Source organism: Phacochoerus africanus, chromosome 15, assembly GCF_016906955.1.
Source record: "Phacochoerus africanus isolate WHEZ1 chromosome 15, ROS_Pafr_v1, whole genome shotgun sequence".
Lineage (NCBI taxonomy): Eukaryota > Metazoa > Chordata > Mammalia > Artiodactyla > Suidae > Phacochoerus > Phacochoerus africanus.
The window spans coordinates 75,733,446-75,750,251 of NC_062558.1; the positions used below are offsets into that span (position 1 = coordinate 75,733,446).

At 52.5% G+C, this 16,806-nt stretch overlaps 1 protein-coding gene across 2 annotated transcripts in view; it reads left to right on the forward strand.

Moving 5' to 3' along the window:
• Nucleotides 1–15,491, forward strand: part of CHST3 (carbohydrate sulfotransferase 3) — a 36,383-nt gene extending 20,892 nt beyond the window's left edge. For both annotated transcript variants that reach the window (XM_047760742.1, XM_047760744.1), the window contains 2 exons: nucleotides 12,290–12,511; nucleotides 13,779–15,491. In XM_047760742.1, coding sequence (XP_047616698.1) covers nucleotides 12,372–12,511; nucleotides 13,779–15,099 — 1,461 coding nt within the window. In that variant the 5' untranslated portion in view covers nucleotides 12,290–12,371 and the 3' untranslated portion in view covers nucleotides 15,100–15,491. The remainder of the gene's footprint in view (nucleotides 1–12,289; nucleotides 12,512–13,778) is intronic.
• The last annotated feature ends 1,315 nt before the right edge of the window (nucleotides 15,492–16,806 follow it).

A 16,806-nucleotide genomic window follows, 5' to 3' on the forward strand; every position in this document is an offset into this window, starting at 1 on the left:
GGAGCCCGAGATCAGCAGCCTCCTCCTCCCCTTGCCCTGCACCACCTCCAAGCCTGGTCTCGCTGCTGAGCTAGTGTGCACAGAGGCAGCAGCTCCTGTTGAGATACACAGAGGTTGAGACACGCGGAGGTGGCACTCTCTAAGGAGGCCAAGTGCTCTATGGTGTGCCTCTCAATCTTCTATCACCTAGGGAGCTTTAAACAATTGATGCCCAAGCCATATCCAGACCTATTCAATCATAGTTTCTGGGAGTGGGAACCAGGCCTCAGTAATTTCTGAAACTCTCCTGGTGATTCTTATTTGCTGTCAGGGTGGAAAGCAGTGCTTAAGCAGACTCAGCAAATGCACAAACACAGGCGACCCTTCTAGCTACAGCAGACATCACCCAGTAGTCACCGGACTCTTTTCCTGTGGAGATCCACCTTTTCAAACACTAACTCCAGACAGCCACTTCCGATTGACTGGTCTTGGCCAAGGAATTGCAAGTGACTTGCCCTCCCAACCGAGAAGCCTGAAACTGTTTGGCAACCACCACGTCCAGGTGTTTCTAGGCGAGGGGCCTGATGCATTAGGTGAGTGTCCCTCCAAATCACGCTAGAAAGGAGGGTCCTTGGCCAGTAGTGATAGCCACAGCAAAGCCACAGGAGGCCACTTCCATAGGAAAGGCGAAGTGAATCAGCCAGTGTACTTCCCCCGAAGCCGGCTGCAGCCCAGCTGGGAGGGAGATGTACACTCAGAGTGCCAGCGGCATAGACGGGCTCTGGCTCACACTGGTCCAGACCTGTAATAATGGCCGGTCTGTGTGCAGTCTTCCCCATTCTCAGAGCCTCACACAAGATTATCTGATGCTCACCACAGCCCTGCAGGGCCGACTCAGGCTCTAAAATCACCAGAGAATAAATGGGAGACCTGGTACCCGATCCAAGTCTGATTGCAAGCCTCAGGCCCTCTGCCTAGTCCTCAGAACAGTTAGACAATTGACAGCCTGGACATTTCTCCCCACCCTCAGGCTCCATCTCTCATCTCCCAGGGCTGGGTATAGATGGGCTCCTTTATGGCCAAAGATCAGCCCAGACAATAGCAGCAGTCAGGGTGGGCTAAGACCCCGGCTACTCTCGCTCTCTCTCCTACCCCTAGATCCCCACCCCAGACACAGCACTGGGATGATGGGAAGAGCTCCCTGGTGAGAAGGAGAAGAGGATGGGTTCCTTCTTTTGTCTCAAGAAGACTGCTGTTATCAAGACCATTAAATGGGGCTTGAGGAAATTGTGGGACTGTGGCCAAATTCTGTGTCCTCTGCATTGAAGACAGTAGGCTTGGGAGAAAAACAGGGAACAAAAGGAATTCTCGGAATTCCCATTGTGGCTCAGCGGTAATGAACCTGACTAGTATCCATGAGGATGCGGGTTTGATCCTTGGCCATGCTCAGTGGGTTAAGTATCCTGCATTGCTGTGGCTGTGGCGTAGGCTGGCAGCCGCAGCTCTGATTTGTCCCCTAGCTTGGGAACTTCCATAAGCCTCATGTGTGACCCTAAAAAGCTAAAAAAAAAATTCTCTTGTCCATCCTGTCCCTTACACGGACCTTCTCCAGGTACAGAAAGGTTTGAAGTCTCCTTAGGAAGGTCGGTCAGTAGGGGAGAGAGCAGGAAGGGGATCCTGGGCTTATGCATTGAGAGTTTTTCTATACCCAGTTATCTCAGAAATCCAGTCATGGTAGCTTAGCAACCCAGAGGCTAATTTTGTACTTGCATCACCTCTGATGCAAGTGGAGTGATTCTCCAAGCATCAGCTCAAGATCTGGGCTGCTTCCCTCTTGCATTAAGCCAGGTGCAACAGGTCATCTCCATTCTTAGCACAGCAAGAGAAGCGAGGACCGGAGGAATGTGGGGGATCATTTCAAGGACCAGGACTTGAAGTGACTTTAACCTTTAACCTAACCACTTGAACCACTTTAACCTATGTCCCCCCTGATCGGAACCTGGTCACTGGCCCAACCTAACTGCAGCAGAGGCTGGGGAAGGTGGAGGGCATGTGGGCACCTGGGGAGCACCAAGTCTCCGCCAGCTGCTTCCCGAGAATTTCACCCACACAGTATATTATAGAACATTTTCTTCTTCAGTCTCATGTGGGAAAGAATGGCACTGCCCATCATTTTGATCTGCTCTTATGTGCTTTCCTTAGGCAACTGGACTCAACCTTTTTCTGCTGTAATACCCACTGCAGATTATTTTCACACTCAAGCCACACTCCAATGGACTTGCCCAAATTTCCCCCAAACCCTAAAAGCATTTGGTAGGGAAGCCCTAAGATTTTTAAAATGTTGGCTCTTATTCATAAAAACATATAAAGGCATGTGAGTAATAATATAAAATTAGCTGTGTGAAGATCCCTGCCAGCTGTGGTGTGGAATGGATTGGCAGCAATTTTGTGCAGTGTCCTAGGTTGTCTGTGACGCCACCTCCACTCGCATTCATGAAAGCACAAGCCAAGTGAGGGAGAAAGGTAGAATTATGAGAATTTTGCATCTATGATAGTTGCAAAGACAGTTTTGTTTTTTGTTTGTTTGCAAATTTTGATGCTTCATTCTTAGTAACTTCACTATTAATTATAATCTGTAGTGGTCTGTTCAGTAAAGGGCTTTATGTGCTAAATGAATGGCCTGGAGGATGGATATACAAGGCTTATGCACTTGAATGGAGGATTTATTAAGAGGAGTCTTGGAGGAGTTCCTGTCGTGGCTCAGTGGTTAACAAACCCGACTAGCATCCATGAGGACACGGGTTCCATCCCTGGCCTTGCTCAGTGGGTTAAGGATCTGGTGTTGCCGTGAGCTGTGGTATAGGTTGCAGATGTGGCTCAGATTCTGCCTTGCTGTGGCTGTGGCGTAGGTCTGAGGCTACAGCTCCAATTGGAGACCTAGCCTGGGAACCTCCATGTGCAGTGGGTATGGCCCAAAAAGACAAAAAAAAAAAAAAAGAGGAGACTTTGAATTGGGGCTGGCATTGGCAGTGATGTCAGATAGCAGAGTGGCAAACTAAAGGGTGGTGAGGAATTTTGTTTGGTAGCCAGTAAGGATCCTGTAAAGTAGGGGGGAGGCACGAACTGGTTTTTAACTCACATGCCAGCTCTAATGGATTGGCACTGCACTGAGAAGGCTTATGAGGCTACATCTAGTCTCAGCTGAAAAGAAGATGACGATTGATTAGTGATGTCTGACCTAGGTGCAGGACTGCTGGCTGAGTGGAATGTGTGACGTGTATCTGACATCCCTGTGCTGAAGGTTCTCAGTGAGCTAAACTATAAGAGTCATGGTGATGAAGTTGGGCGGGGCTGTCACTAACTGGGAAGACAAGAGACCTACATAATTCAAGCTTTGTCACCATCCAGTTGTATGCCCTGGTCAAGCACATCCCTTCTCTGAGCCTCAGATGCTATAGATGGATAATAAGGAAGGGAGGATACAAAAATTTCCAAACCCTTTATAATCCTGACATTTTGCCATTTCAGGGCAGGAACCGTGCTTTTTCATGATTGGTGGGGTGGTAGGTATATAGGACAGATTTCTCTTGGACCTTTCCAAAAGAATGCCCCCTCAGACTTGCACAGTCAAGAGCAAAGACCTAGAGTTGGAAGGCCAAGCTGCTCTGTGTAAGGCTGCTGGCCTGAGTTGCAACTGACAGCATGCTTTTATCCTGGGGGGCAAAATCCACCGGCATTTAACTTGACCTCAGCCTGACAGCTCTGAGGCTTGATGCCTCTGTTCACAACAGCCAGATGCTATTGGCTACTCCGCAGGGGTCCACTGTCCCACCCCTTACCCATTGCTCCTGTCAACCTGCAGCCACACTCTTGTCAGCTCAGTCAGCACTTCCTGGCCATGTGGAATTTGTGAATAGCTCTGGGCTATAGGGAAGCTGGAAAGAGGGCATCCTAAAGGGTTCTGCGTATGGGGCTTCTGGGTCTCTCTCTGGCTGCTCTGCTGCTGCAGGGCTACAGGTGACTATAGTTCCTGCGATGGGGAAAGTCAGCATGTTTATCTCCAGATGAGGCTGAGGATGAGATGCCCAGGCCCAAATGCTGCCCATAAATGAGTGGGTGCTGGCTCTCCCTGAGGGATGTTTCCAGCTGTGGTCAGGTCAAGTTTCCTTCACCCTTGTGTTTTTAAGGGACTGAGACACACACCTGCCCCCCTACCCCCACCCCACCAACCATTCTAGTTCCTAGTATTCACCCCCAGGCACAAGCCACAGAATCTCCTGCATCTGTAAACACAGGGCAAGCGGTTCCTTAGTAGGACCCCTTACCACAACTTGGGTTTGGGTTAAATATCTCACTAGCATCTTCTCACTGAAATCCTCCTGACCGCTGAATGTACGATAGATGCTGTAAGTATCCCATTTACAGATGAGGAAACCACAAGGTTTAAGTTCCTTTTCTAAAGTCACAGGGTTCAAAGTCAACAAGTAAAAGCAAGAAAGTCAAAGAGGGCCCACAACTGTAAAGAGAGTCACTGTTACCTTGTTCAGGCTTTTCTGGAATGTTTGTCAGTCTCTGTCTCTGTCTCTGTCTCTTCCCCCCCCCCCATAACCCCCACCATCTGTAAAGTCAGTGGCATTTTAATCATCTTCTATGTGTCCAATATTCCACTAGCACGGGGGAAGGAAACTACAAGCAACCACATTCACTCTTAAAGACAGTGTGTGAATCCATTCATTCACTTCACAAACATTCCTCAGCTCTGCCACGTGCCGGGTGCTGTGGGTGCAGCAGAGAACAGGTCTGCTGTCCAAGGAGAGAACCAGGGATGCTCTCAGTGTCCTCTGTTGCCCTCTGTCTCCCTGCCTACTGTTCATGAATTCATATTTTTTTTTACCATGGAAAATATACATCCTATAAACTTAACTATTTTAACCATTCTTTTTTTATTTATTTTTGGTCTTTTTGCCTTTTCTGGGGCCGCTCCCATGGCATATGGAGGTTCCCAGGCTAGGGGTCGAATTGGAGCTGGAGCTGCTGGCCTACGCCAGAGCCACAGCAACACAGGATCCGAGCCGTGTCTGCGACCTACACCACAGCTCACGGCAATGCCGGGTCCTTAACCCACTGCATGAGGCCAGGGATCGAACCTGAAACCTCATGGATCCTAGTCTGGTTTGTTAACCACTGAGCCACAAAGGGAACTCCAACTCCAGAACTTTTTTATCTTCTCAGACTGACACTGTGTCCTCATTAAACACTAATTCCTCATTTCCTCGTCCCCCCAGGGCCTGGCAACTGCCCTTCTACTTCCTGTCTCTATGAATTTGGCTTTTCTAGGTACCTCATGTAAGGGGAATCATATAGGATCTGTCCTTTAGCGTCTGGCTCATTTCACTTCATAAGCATAATGTCGTCCATACTGTGCACGACACAGGTACCGCCTTAAGGTCCCATGTGTCTATACTTCCTCTTCTCCACTTGGCCCCTGCTTGCTCCGGCCGCCTCCTCTCTCCTGGACCAACACAGAAGGGACACCCTGGTCTCCCAGCCTCTGGTCCTGCCTTCTTCCAGTGTGTTTTCCACACCACTTCTAAAGCAATCCTCCGTTTCACTTTTTAAGTTTCAGATTAGATTTTAAAACTTACTAACTAAAGTGGTACATATGCATGGCCATTAAAAATGTAAAGAATATGGAGTTCCCATCATGGCTCAGTGGAAACAAATCTGACTAGGATCCATGAGGACGCAGGTTCGATTCCTGGGCTCGCTCAGTGGGTTAAGGATCCAGCATTGGCCGTGAGCTGTGGTGTAGGTCGCAGATGTGGCTCGGATCCCATGTTGCTGTGGCTGTGGTGTAGGCCAGCAGCTGTAGCTCCAATTCGACCCCTAGCCTGGGAACCTCCATATGCCGTGGGTGCGGCCCTAAAAAGACAGAAAAAAAAAAAAAAGAAAGAAATTTAAAGAATACAACAAATTCAATTTTTGAAGTTGTGCATCAACATTTTTAACTCCTGCATGGCTTGCTTTCACTGTGCCGGTGCACTGCAATTACTCAGCCAGCCCCATCTGCTGAGACACTCAAGTTACTTCTCACACGTTCGCTCTCTAGGGCAGGGTGCCCATCCTTGGCCATGAGTCTTGGCCCATGTCCAGGTTGGTTCCAAACAAGCTAGCAGACTCCTCACCAGGCCTCCCAGCTGCATGGCTGCGGGCATCTTGGAGCCAAGCTCTGCTGTAGCTCCTGACTGGACAAGGATAGCAAAGCCCAGAGCAGTGGGTTTGCTCTGACCTGGCTCAGGGCCCAGGGTTCAGTGGAGAAGTGTGGGAAGTACCTTCACTGATAGGGAGGCCTGGGACTGTTCTCTAGGGCCCCTTAGCCATGCAGCTGTTAGCACTGGGATTTGCACAGCTCGGCAGGCCCTGGTGAAGTGACTGTATCAAATGGGGGTTAAGAGTGTGCTCTCTTGTGTCCCTGCACAGCAGGGCTGAAGGGCAGCAGGGTCTGTCCTGGCCAGGGCTGGTTCCCCAGGAATCTGTGGAAGCCCCCACCCCACCCCACCTGGCTGGCCTTCAGCCCTATGGTCCACATTATGGCTCTGATCCAGGCTTCTCACAAGGTCTTGGATGTCCACTGCCACTCAGGGGACACACACCTCCACCTTTGGCGGCATCTGCTCTGGCTCTGTCTTGGCTGAGGTTGGATGTCTGAGATGGTTTGTTCTTGGGAGAGGAAGCTGCAGCCCTGGGATGTGAGGGGCTTGAGGAGGAATGACAGCCCCGGCTGCCCAGCGGAGCATCCATCAGCCAGGCCTTCCTCCCCTTCCTTGCTCTCTCCCTCCTTCTCTTCTTCCTTCCCTCGCTGGTTTGCCCAGCAACTCTTGGGCTTTTACTCTCCTGTCGAACACTAAGCTCGACAGCTCAAGCCATCTCTGGACGTCTCTACGTGCAACAACCTCGCCTGGACAGTCCCCTGGATGGACGCCGCATCCCCCAAGCAGAGATCACATCTATGAGCACGTGGGCTCTTCTCCCTGTCTGCCCTCTGTCTCCACTCTAGGGGATCCAGAGACGACTCACAGAAATACACATACACCCCAAGGTCTCCCTTCCCAGATATTTGGTGACACAGCATGGTTGGGACAGCCTCCCGGCCCCTGAGGGCTGCTACTATAAGTTGGTCCAGAATTTTCCTCCAGGGGCCTTGCTTCACTGCTCCCATCTCTGCCCAGGGAGATGCTTCCACCTCTGCTCTTGGTCTCCCTCAGCTCAGGCGGCTCCTCCTCCCACCTGGTGAAAGGGCTCCCTGGACAGGGAGCAGGGCCTGCCATAGCTGAGGCCCCAATCCCTGCTGTGCTCTTGGCCCTGAGCAGTGAAGGGAGTGGAGCTTTGCTGCCTGAGGCAACGTCTGGCAGGGCCTGTCCCTTATCAGAGCTCCATTCACAGCAGACTCTCAGACCCCACCTCCCCCAGGCGAGGGAGGGACAGGGATGGGCTGCCGTCCATCCGGGGCCTCGGTGGAAGGCCCGGGGAGCCTGGCTGGGAGCCATCCGAGGAGAAAACTCTTCTCTCGTGAGGGCCCCTCGCCAGGTCACGAGGGAGGCCTGAGCAGAAAGGGCCCCGAGGGGAGAGCAGGCTGGGGAATAGAGTTGAGGGTCTCAGGTCACGGCCTGCTTTCTTTCCAGTGCTCCCCCACTGAGACTGCCTGGGATCCTTGGCTGTTTTCCACCCTCCGCATTATTAGCTCATGGCCAGAGAGGCTGGAAACCGAAAGCCACAAGGCTGGTTTCTTTATCCTCAAAAAGGCATCCCCAACTGCTATCATTCAAGAGACTGGTGTATGTGAAGCTCTAAGCATGAAGATGTGCCCAGAGTACACACGCGTAGCGCACACCCGTAGACTATACCCAGAGCAGCCACTCGGCTCATGCGTGTGGGACACACTCAGGGCAGCGCGCACCCACCTCATGGGGTCACAGCGCACACACGTGGTTCATTAGGGAACAATGGCTTTTTCTTCTTCCTCTTTGTATTTTCCATCAACTTAGAATGATTAAGCACCTCACACGGGGCTAAATGCTTTGGAAAAGGCATTTGTCTGTTTACTCTACAGGTATTATGGGGCACCTCCTCTGCCCGGGGCATAGGGAGCAGGGCGCTGGGACCCTGGGTGCTGAGGATACAAAGATGGAGCAGACACGGAGCTCTCCTCTGAGGGAGCTCAGATTCCAGGGGCTGAACTAGGCAGTAAACAAGTATGTTTCCACCCAGGTAGGAAATTAAGCAGGATGCTGAGAGGGAAGGTGATGGAAAGAGGTCAGTGATCAGAGAATGACTCCAGAGCAGGGGACAGCTGAGTACTGAGTGTAACTGGGCCCAGGGCAGCTGCCCGGCTCCCCCACTGCATCCAGGCGGAGCTGGGTTGGCAAGTACCCCTGGCCTTCTTCACCATTGACCCTGGTGCCTCCACTAGCATCCCAGTAAGGACACCACTTTTTCCTTAGGCTGTCACATTATTGCTGGCTGCTGGGGGGAGGAAAGGTATGGACTAGTTCCCTGGGAGACAGCATCCAGCAAGAAAAGGAAGAGATTTTTCATTCTTCCCATGAGCTAAACAAGGAAGGCTCTACGGATTTGGGGAGAGAGGTAGCACAAAGGTTTGTCCAGTGTCACAGATGTCACAGACCCACTTCTTGCAAAGGGCCTCCTATAGGCCAGGTTCCACCTGAGTGACCATCATCCCAGCCCTGTCCTCCTCCCTCATGACCCTGTGACCTCCTGGCATCTGTGACCCTCTGCTCTCTCCTGGGTCTGGGGACTTCTAAACCTCCCTTTCCTGCCTGCCTCCTCTCCTGCTGGCCTCTCAAAGCTAACCCTAGCGGCAGCCTGCCTGGGCCGGGGCAGAGGAGCCAAGAGTCTCCCTGGGGTTTCATTCAGAGGGAGTTTTTACCCTTGCTTCTTCCTTTTAGGGCAATGCCAGGAAGGTTCACAGGATCCCTGTATTATGGGGGGCGGGGGGGGGGGGGAACTGGGACAGCGACTCAAAAATAGAAACAATGCCTGGAAGGGAGGGGAGGAGAAGGTTCAGGAGCTTTGTCATCGTGGCAACCAAACTTCTAAGTCTTACCAAAGATTTTAGACCCAGAAGGGAGAGGCCAGCAAAGGCAGCTCCCCCTGCCCCATGCCCGTCTCTTTTCTGCCTTTCCCGTGCACCAGACACTGCTCTTTGCAACAACTTTATGCAGTAGGAACCGCCCTTTCCATGCTACCAGGGAAGAAACTAAGGCACAGAGAGGGTCAGTCACTTACACAATGCCACACAGCCGGGTAGACATGCAGGAAGGACTGGAGCCCAGGACTTCTGGTCCCAGCTCCTTTGGCTTCCCTCGCATCATCAGACCCAAGCGACTCTCAGCTGAGAACTGACAGTCTGCCAGGCACCAGCTTTAATGGGTTGACTCACCAGTGATTACTGGGCAGTTGGCATGGGCCGGGTGCTGTTCTAGATGCTGGTCTCGACTTCAGAGAACTTGCAGTCTGAGAACAAGAGGGAGACAGACCCTCAGCTGGAAGGCAGTACCATGCATGCTACAGGGGTAGGGGAGGGAGGCAGTGTCGCTGTGGAACATCAAGAGGTTGGAATGACCCAAATCTGGGAGGGCTGATCAGGCTGCTACAGGAGGAACCTTGGGCAAATTATGTAACCTCCTCAACTCCAGTTTCCCCATCTGTAAAATGGGTTAGTTGCTACCAAATAGAGGTTTTGCAAATCAAGCAAGGGCTTAGCATGGCACCAGGCACAGACGGCTAATTTTATAAATTTCAGTAAATTTCATCTATCCATATCCTTCTAGTTGGCTCTTTAAACCAGAGAATAAGCCCCACGAGGGTATGGGCCAGGTCTGCTTGTTCACTGCTGTATCCCTAGCGCCTAAACTGGCACATACTAGGTGCTCAGGAAATACTTGTTTAATGAGTGCATGAGAAATGGCTCAGAAGAATTAGGAAGAGGCAGGAATATTCAGTGGCCGTTGAACTGGCCTTGCCACCCTCTTCCCCACCTGGCTTCTTGCCACCTGCCCCCACTCACGAAGCACCCCGGCATTCCACCAGGGAGAATTGCCCGCTGCCCCACCACTGCTCTGCCCCACACAGCTGGGGACCTCCACTTAGTGGCCAGGGTGCATGTCTGTCTTCTCACAAGCAGAACTCCAGCTTCACTGCTTTCCCCAGAGGAGAGATTTCTCTCTCCCTGAAGCCACTTCCACTCTATGTCGAATGTGCAGCCCTGGGACCCTCCTTCCTGCCCTCCCACTCCCCATGTCAGCATCAGCTTGGGGAAAAAAAAAAATGCATCTTTCCCAGAAAGAAGGATGGTCCTGGATGCCCCATATGAGGTCACAATAAGATTTTTCCAAACTTGGAGCAGACTGCCTCCCATGGATGGGGATCCTTATGGACAAACGGAATAGACTTTTAGAAGAAGGGGCTTGTGCTGGAGTCTGGAGCTTGTGGTGTGGGACGTGTGTGTGTGTGAGAGAGAGAGAGAGAGAGGGAGAGAGAGAGAAAGTAAGGAAGAATGAAAGAAATGGTGATTCTGGCTCCATCAGGCAATGGTGTATTTGCTCTGGCTTTAAAAATTATATACACTTTCTGTTGAGAGTCATTTAACCCTTTAACCATTCTGTCATTTAGCCACCATGCATGAGCATCTCCTGTGTGGCTGGCCCAGTGCTAAGGGATAATGAGGGGTCCAGACAAACTCCCCATCCTCCAGGAAGAGATGATTAGCACTGAACAAGTCATTACAAGTGGGTCTGCTTTATGACAAAATCTCGGGTGCTCCAGAGAGTCTTTGTACTGTGGTGGGGCCAAGGGAGTCCTAACTTATCCTGGGGGAAACCGCCCTATGAAGCTGAGACCTGAAGGCCAAGGCCATGTGAAGGATTTTGTTAGAATTTACATGCAGTGGTAGAAAACCTTCAGTTAGTTAAAAAAAAAAAATGTATACAGCCACATGGTAAAATTTCTAACAGTGCACAATGTTACACAGCAAAGGGTAAAACTCACGCCACCCTCCTCTGCTGATGTACCTGTCCCTTTTTTACAAGGCCTTGTGTGTCCTGTAGTCACAGTCTGTTGGTTTCTAGCATATATATTTCTCTCCCTTAATTTTTTTTTTTCAAATGGGATCACACTACATCAGAGGGTCTCAACCTAGAATGATTTTGCACCTCCCCCCACCCCGCGCCCAGGGGACATCTGACAATATCTGGAGACTTCCCCCCACCCTGGTCCCCCCTGCCACGCCTGTGGCATGTGGAAGTTCGCAGGCCAAGAATCAAAACTTTGCCACACTGGGGACCTGAGCCGCTGCAGTGACAATGCCAGATCCTTAACCTGCTGCACCCCAGGAGAACTCTGTATCTGGAGACATTTTTCATGGTCACATCTGAGCAGAGGGGATGCTACTGTTTGCTAATGAGCAGAGACCAAGGATGCTGTTAAACATCCTACAATGCACAGCACAGCCCCCACCACAAAGAATTCTCTGATTCAAAATGTGAATGTGCTGAGGCTAAGAAACCCTACCCCATAAAAACACACACTGTCTTGCAGCTTGCTTATGTTTTATATGTATATATATATATATATATATATATATATATATATATAGTAGATTATTCTCATCAGCATTAGATCGACCTCATTCTTTGTGGCTGCTTAATAATTGTTTGCTCCATCTTTTTTGTTTGTTTGTTTAGGGCCACACCTGCGGCTTATGGAGGTTCCCAGGCTAGGGGTCTAATTGGAGCTATAGCTGCCGGCCTACACCACAGCCACTCCAGATCCGAGCTGCGTCTGCGACCTACACCACAGCTCACAGCAACGCCAGATCCTCAACCCACTGAGCGAGGCCAGGGATCGAACCTGCAACCTCATGGTTCCTAGTCAGATTTGTTTGCGCTGCACCAAAACGGGAGCTCCTGCTCCACCATTTTTAATCTAGATATCTACAGTCCGTTGCTATTGCAAGTGTGTACACTGCAAGAACCATTCTTTTCCATGTACTTGCCTTTGAGCCATACATGAAGTCAAAGTATAAATTGATGGAAGTGACATGGATGAATCAGAAGGTTCATTAGTATTTCAAATGAGCTGATTTCAAGTCTCTGGGGCACAATCCATTGGGAGAGGGGGTCAGGGGTTCTGGCCGCTAAGCAGGGTTGCGGGTCCCCTAAAGTCTAGTAGAAAAGCTCCTCTTTGTTCTCATCTATGGACAAGGGTATCCTGACCGCCCGTCTCTCCACAGGCCCAGGTGTCCCCCACCTGAACGAAGAGCCAGGTCCTGAGTGATGCCCCCGAGCTGAGTGCCCACGGCCCCACCCTTCCCCATGGAGAAAGGATTCACTTTGCCCCAGGACTGCCGACACTTTCTGCACAGCCTGAGAATGAGGAGCAAATATGCCCTTTTCCTGGCTTTTGTGGTGGTGGTTTTTGTCTTCATTGAAAAGGAAAATAAAATCATATCAAGGTGAGGGACGCAAGCACAAGTCCTCCTTATCGAGCTGGGGTGGGTGGGGGCAGAGAAGTAGCTGCAGGGCTCTTTGTGGACCTTCAAAGGCAATCCTTCAGCTAGCAATCATCAAGCCCTTCCTGTGCCCAGGCAGTTAAGTCATGCCCACATCCTCATGACTGCACAGGGGTGGGACTTGAGCTCTGGACTCAGGTAACCTGGGTTGCAATCCTGATTCTGGCCCTTTCTAGCTGTGACAACTTAGACAAATTATTTCACTTTTCTGTCTTAAGGTCCTCTTCTGTAAAGTGTGGATAACGATGGGACCTGCCTTGTTGCAAAGATTAAAAGAGAAAATGTAAAAAACATGTGGCCCAGTGCCTGACACCTAGCTGGTGTCCTGTACTTGCTGGCCGAGGTTAATATTAATTAACTTCCTGGCCTATGATGACGACGACGATGACGATGACCCACGTCAACAGCACATCCCCTAGACCAGTCTGAAGCCATGGACGAGGGTGGGGCAGGGTCCTGGCACAGACAGCCTGGTGGCCAGGGCTGCCATGGGCAGCTGCCCAGGTTGTGTATTGCTCAACTCCAGGGGTGTGCACTCACAAGGCTAGGCTGGGAATGCTGCCCCCCAGAGTTGGCAGTGTACCTCTGTGTGCAGCGGCCCTGCTAGTGGGGCCTGCTAGACAGATTTCATAGACTTCCTCGTCCAGGCACAACACTTGCAAGAAAGCACCAACCGAGATGGGTAGGTTAGGAATTGGCCTGTGTAGTAGGCACTATGTCAGCACCCCTCCCGGGTTCCCCAGCAATGGGCTGTTCCAGTTTGTGCCTACTGGGTTCTACTGCAAGCCCCTGCAACTGTCCACCTGAAGACATTCTCTCCACCTGCACACTGGCAAGCCAGAAATCCAGTCCTGGGGAGTAAATGCCTCTGGAAGCAGCCCTTAGCCAAGGCCAGCTGGGAGCTTCACACCCCTTGGCTGAGAAAATCCTGAGGTGTGTTCTCTCTACACTGTCTCCCGGAGTTCCTCTGGCAAAGTGATTTGCCCACAGGGGTAGCCTGCTCATCATTATGGACTTCCTTTCCTTCCTGCCTCACGTTCCTACCCCTCTACCAGTCCTTCCTGCGATCCTGTCCCAAACAAACTACTTACACTCAAATGCTTGCCTCAGAGTCGGCTTCTGGGTAATCAGCCTGGGCCGCTCCTGATGGTGGCACAGAGGATGACGTCCGCAGTCAGTCACTGACCCCGGTATCCCTTTGTGCTCACAGGGTCTCAGACAAGCTTAAGCAGATCCCCCAATCGCTGGTAGATGCCAATAGCACGGACCCAGCCCTGGTCTTGGCTGAGAACGCATCCCTCTTGTCCCTGAGTGAGCTGGATTCGGCCTTCAAGCAGCTGCAGAGCCGCATGCGAAACCTCAGTCTACAGCTGGGCATGGAACCACCGGAGGAGGCGGAGGAGGAGGAGGCAGCGGGGGCAAAGGAGGAAGAGGCTGCAGCTGAGTGGGAACAGGAGCAGGAGGAGCCACGCCCACCCGCCGAGGCCCCGCCCCGGCGCCATGTGCTCCTCATGGCCACCACGCGCACCGGCTCCTCGTTTGTGGGCGAGTTCTTCAATCAGCAGGGCAACATCTTCTACCTCTTCGAGCCGCTGTGGCACATTGAGCGCACGGTGTCCTTCGAGCAGGGGGGTGCCAACGCTGCAGGCTCGGCCCTGGTCTACCGCGACGTGCTCAAGCAGCTCTTCCTGTGCGACCTGTACATCCTGGAGCATTTCATCACCCCCCTGCCGGAGGACCACCTGACCCAGTTCGTGTTCCGCCGGGGCTCCAGTCAGTCACTCTGCGAGGACCCGGTCTGCACGCCCCTCATCAAGAAGGTCTTTGAGAAGTACCCCTGCAAGAACCGCCGCTGCGGCCCCCTCAACATGACGCTGGCCGCTGAGGCCTGCCGCCGCAAGGAGCACATGGCGGTCAAGGCTGTCCGCATCCGGCAACTGGAGTTTCTGCAGCCGCTGGCCGAGGACCCCCGGCTGGACCTGCGCGTCATCCAGCTGGTGCGGGACCCCCGCGCGGTGCTGGCCTCCCGCATGGTGGCCTTCGCCGACAAGTACGAGACCTGGAAGAACTGGCTGGCCAAGGGACAGGACCAGCTGAGGGAGGAGGAGGTGCAGCGGCTGAGGGGCAACTGTGAGAGCATCCGCCTGTCCGCCGAGCTGGGTCTGAAGCAGCCGGCGTGGCTGCGGGGCCGCTACATGCTGGTACGCTACGAGGACGTGGCCCTCAGGCCGCTGCAGAAGGCCCAGGAGATGTACCGCTTTGCGGGCATCCCTTTGACCCCGCAGGTGGAGGACTGGATCCAGAAGAACACCCAGGCGGCCCACGACGGCATCTACTCCACGCAGAAGAACTCCTCGGAGCAGTTTGAGAAGTGGCGCTTCAGCATGCCCTTTAAGCTGGCGCAGGTGGTGCAGGCTGCCTGCGGCCCCGCCATGCGCCTGTTCGGCTACAAACCCGTGCGAGATGCCGCCTCGCTCTCCAACCGCTCCGTCAGCCTGCTGGAGGAGCGCGGCATCTTCTGGGTCACGTAGGGGGCCCGGGGCGAAGAGCACCCCTCCTGGTGATAGTCCCGTCCTGCCTGCCTCACCCAGGCGAGGGGGGAGACCACAGTGCCCGCAGTGGGCGGGCGGGAAGCGCAGGAAGCGGTGGGGGGGAGTAGGCGGTGCCTCGGCTGTAGAAGTTCAGCCCCCCAGCCTGCCCGCTTCCCGGGCCGCCTGCCCGCTGCAGCTGCCGGTCTGGGGCTTCTGCTGAGCACAAGACAGTGGCTGGTCCTTTTGAGGGCTGTCAGACCCAGACCGAAGGGATGGTGGTCTCCTGAGCAGACCCAGGCAGGCCTGGGCCTACTGACAATCCTTTTCTCTCCTGTCTCTCCCATACACACACACACACACACACACACACACACACACACACACACACACTCTCTCTCTCTCTCTCTCTCTCTCTCTCTCTCTCTCTCTCTCTCTCTCTCACACGAAACATACATGAAACACGCATAGATGCCCCTAGACCCTGTGGGCCAGAGTCCACAAATACATAACAACCGGAAGGAGTTCAGGGCACTAACTAGTGGTCGTCAGACCCCCTGCTGTGCTCAGTGTCAATCTTTTAGTTTCTGAATTTCTCCTTAATCTGGTGCGCCTGGATGGGACCTTGGGGAGGGGTGAAATCAGCTCTACAGAGAGCTACGAAACACACATACACATGTAAAGACAAACACCTACACTCAAGCCACACACACGGAAAAACAAAACAAAAAAACACAAATACATGCACAAACATATATACATAGATAAGCTTCTCCATTGCTCTATGTCCACGGGGTTTATCTGTATCACCTACCTAAAGAGGAGCCTTTAGTTCCATTTGTAGTTATCGTGGGGTGGTAGAACAGTACCGTCACGGACCATGACCCTGGTCCCCATCCAAGTTTGAGGTTGAATGTGGATACAGAACTGCCAAGTTCATGGCCTCTGCCCACGTTAGATTCTCGTGACTACCTCCTCTGACCCAATCACGTCCTTGCTGCGAGCAGGTAGCACGTTTCCAAATGGGCAACCCTCATGTGATTGTAGCCCGAAGGCCTGGTCCCAGCTCAGCTGGCTCGCTAAGAGAACGTCCATATGTGAAGACTGCATCAGGCCTCACTGACAGGAGCATCTGTGGTCCCAGGAGGCAAAAGGCTGCTCACAAAGTTCTGTCATTTGCAGCCAGGCCTCTGTGGGGCAGGGCCCAGAAGAAAGTACAGGGTGCTCTCAAGGGAGAAGTCACATTAGGCTACCCCTCCGCTGAGACGATGGGACAGAGGTCAGCCACATGGTTGATTGTCATGGTTATGTGGTTAGTGTTCAGAATTCCTTCTTTAGGGCCCTGGGAAAAGTATTGCTCAATGTGGGATGAGCTGAGTGTTTTTTTGTTTGTTTGTTTTTAAGTTATTTATGGTTTAGTCTCTCGTTTGGAGGCAGTGTTTTCAGGTTTGCTTCTGCAGGAGTGCTGCTTGGAAGGAGTTTGGGCTTGAGGGGCTGAGGGGGGGCTGGGAGGACCACTGGGGAGCCCTCTGGCTCCTGCTGAAGGGAGAGGAGGAGGAGGAGGAGCCTTCCCCCAGAAGGATCAGAGCCTAGGTGGCCACATGGCAGCCCATAGTGCCCCACGGGTTCCCTGTTTGAACCCATGTGGAACAAATCTCAGAAACCACCAGCATTCTTTGCTGCATGTCCAGAGGCAGCATAAATTAGCAG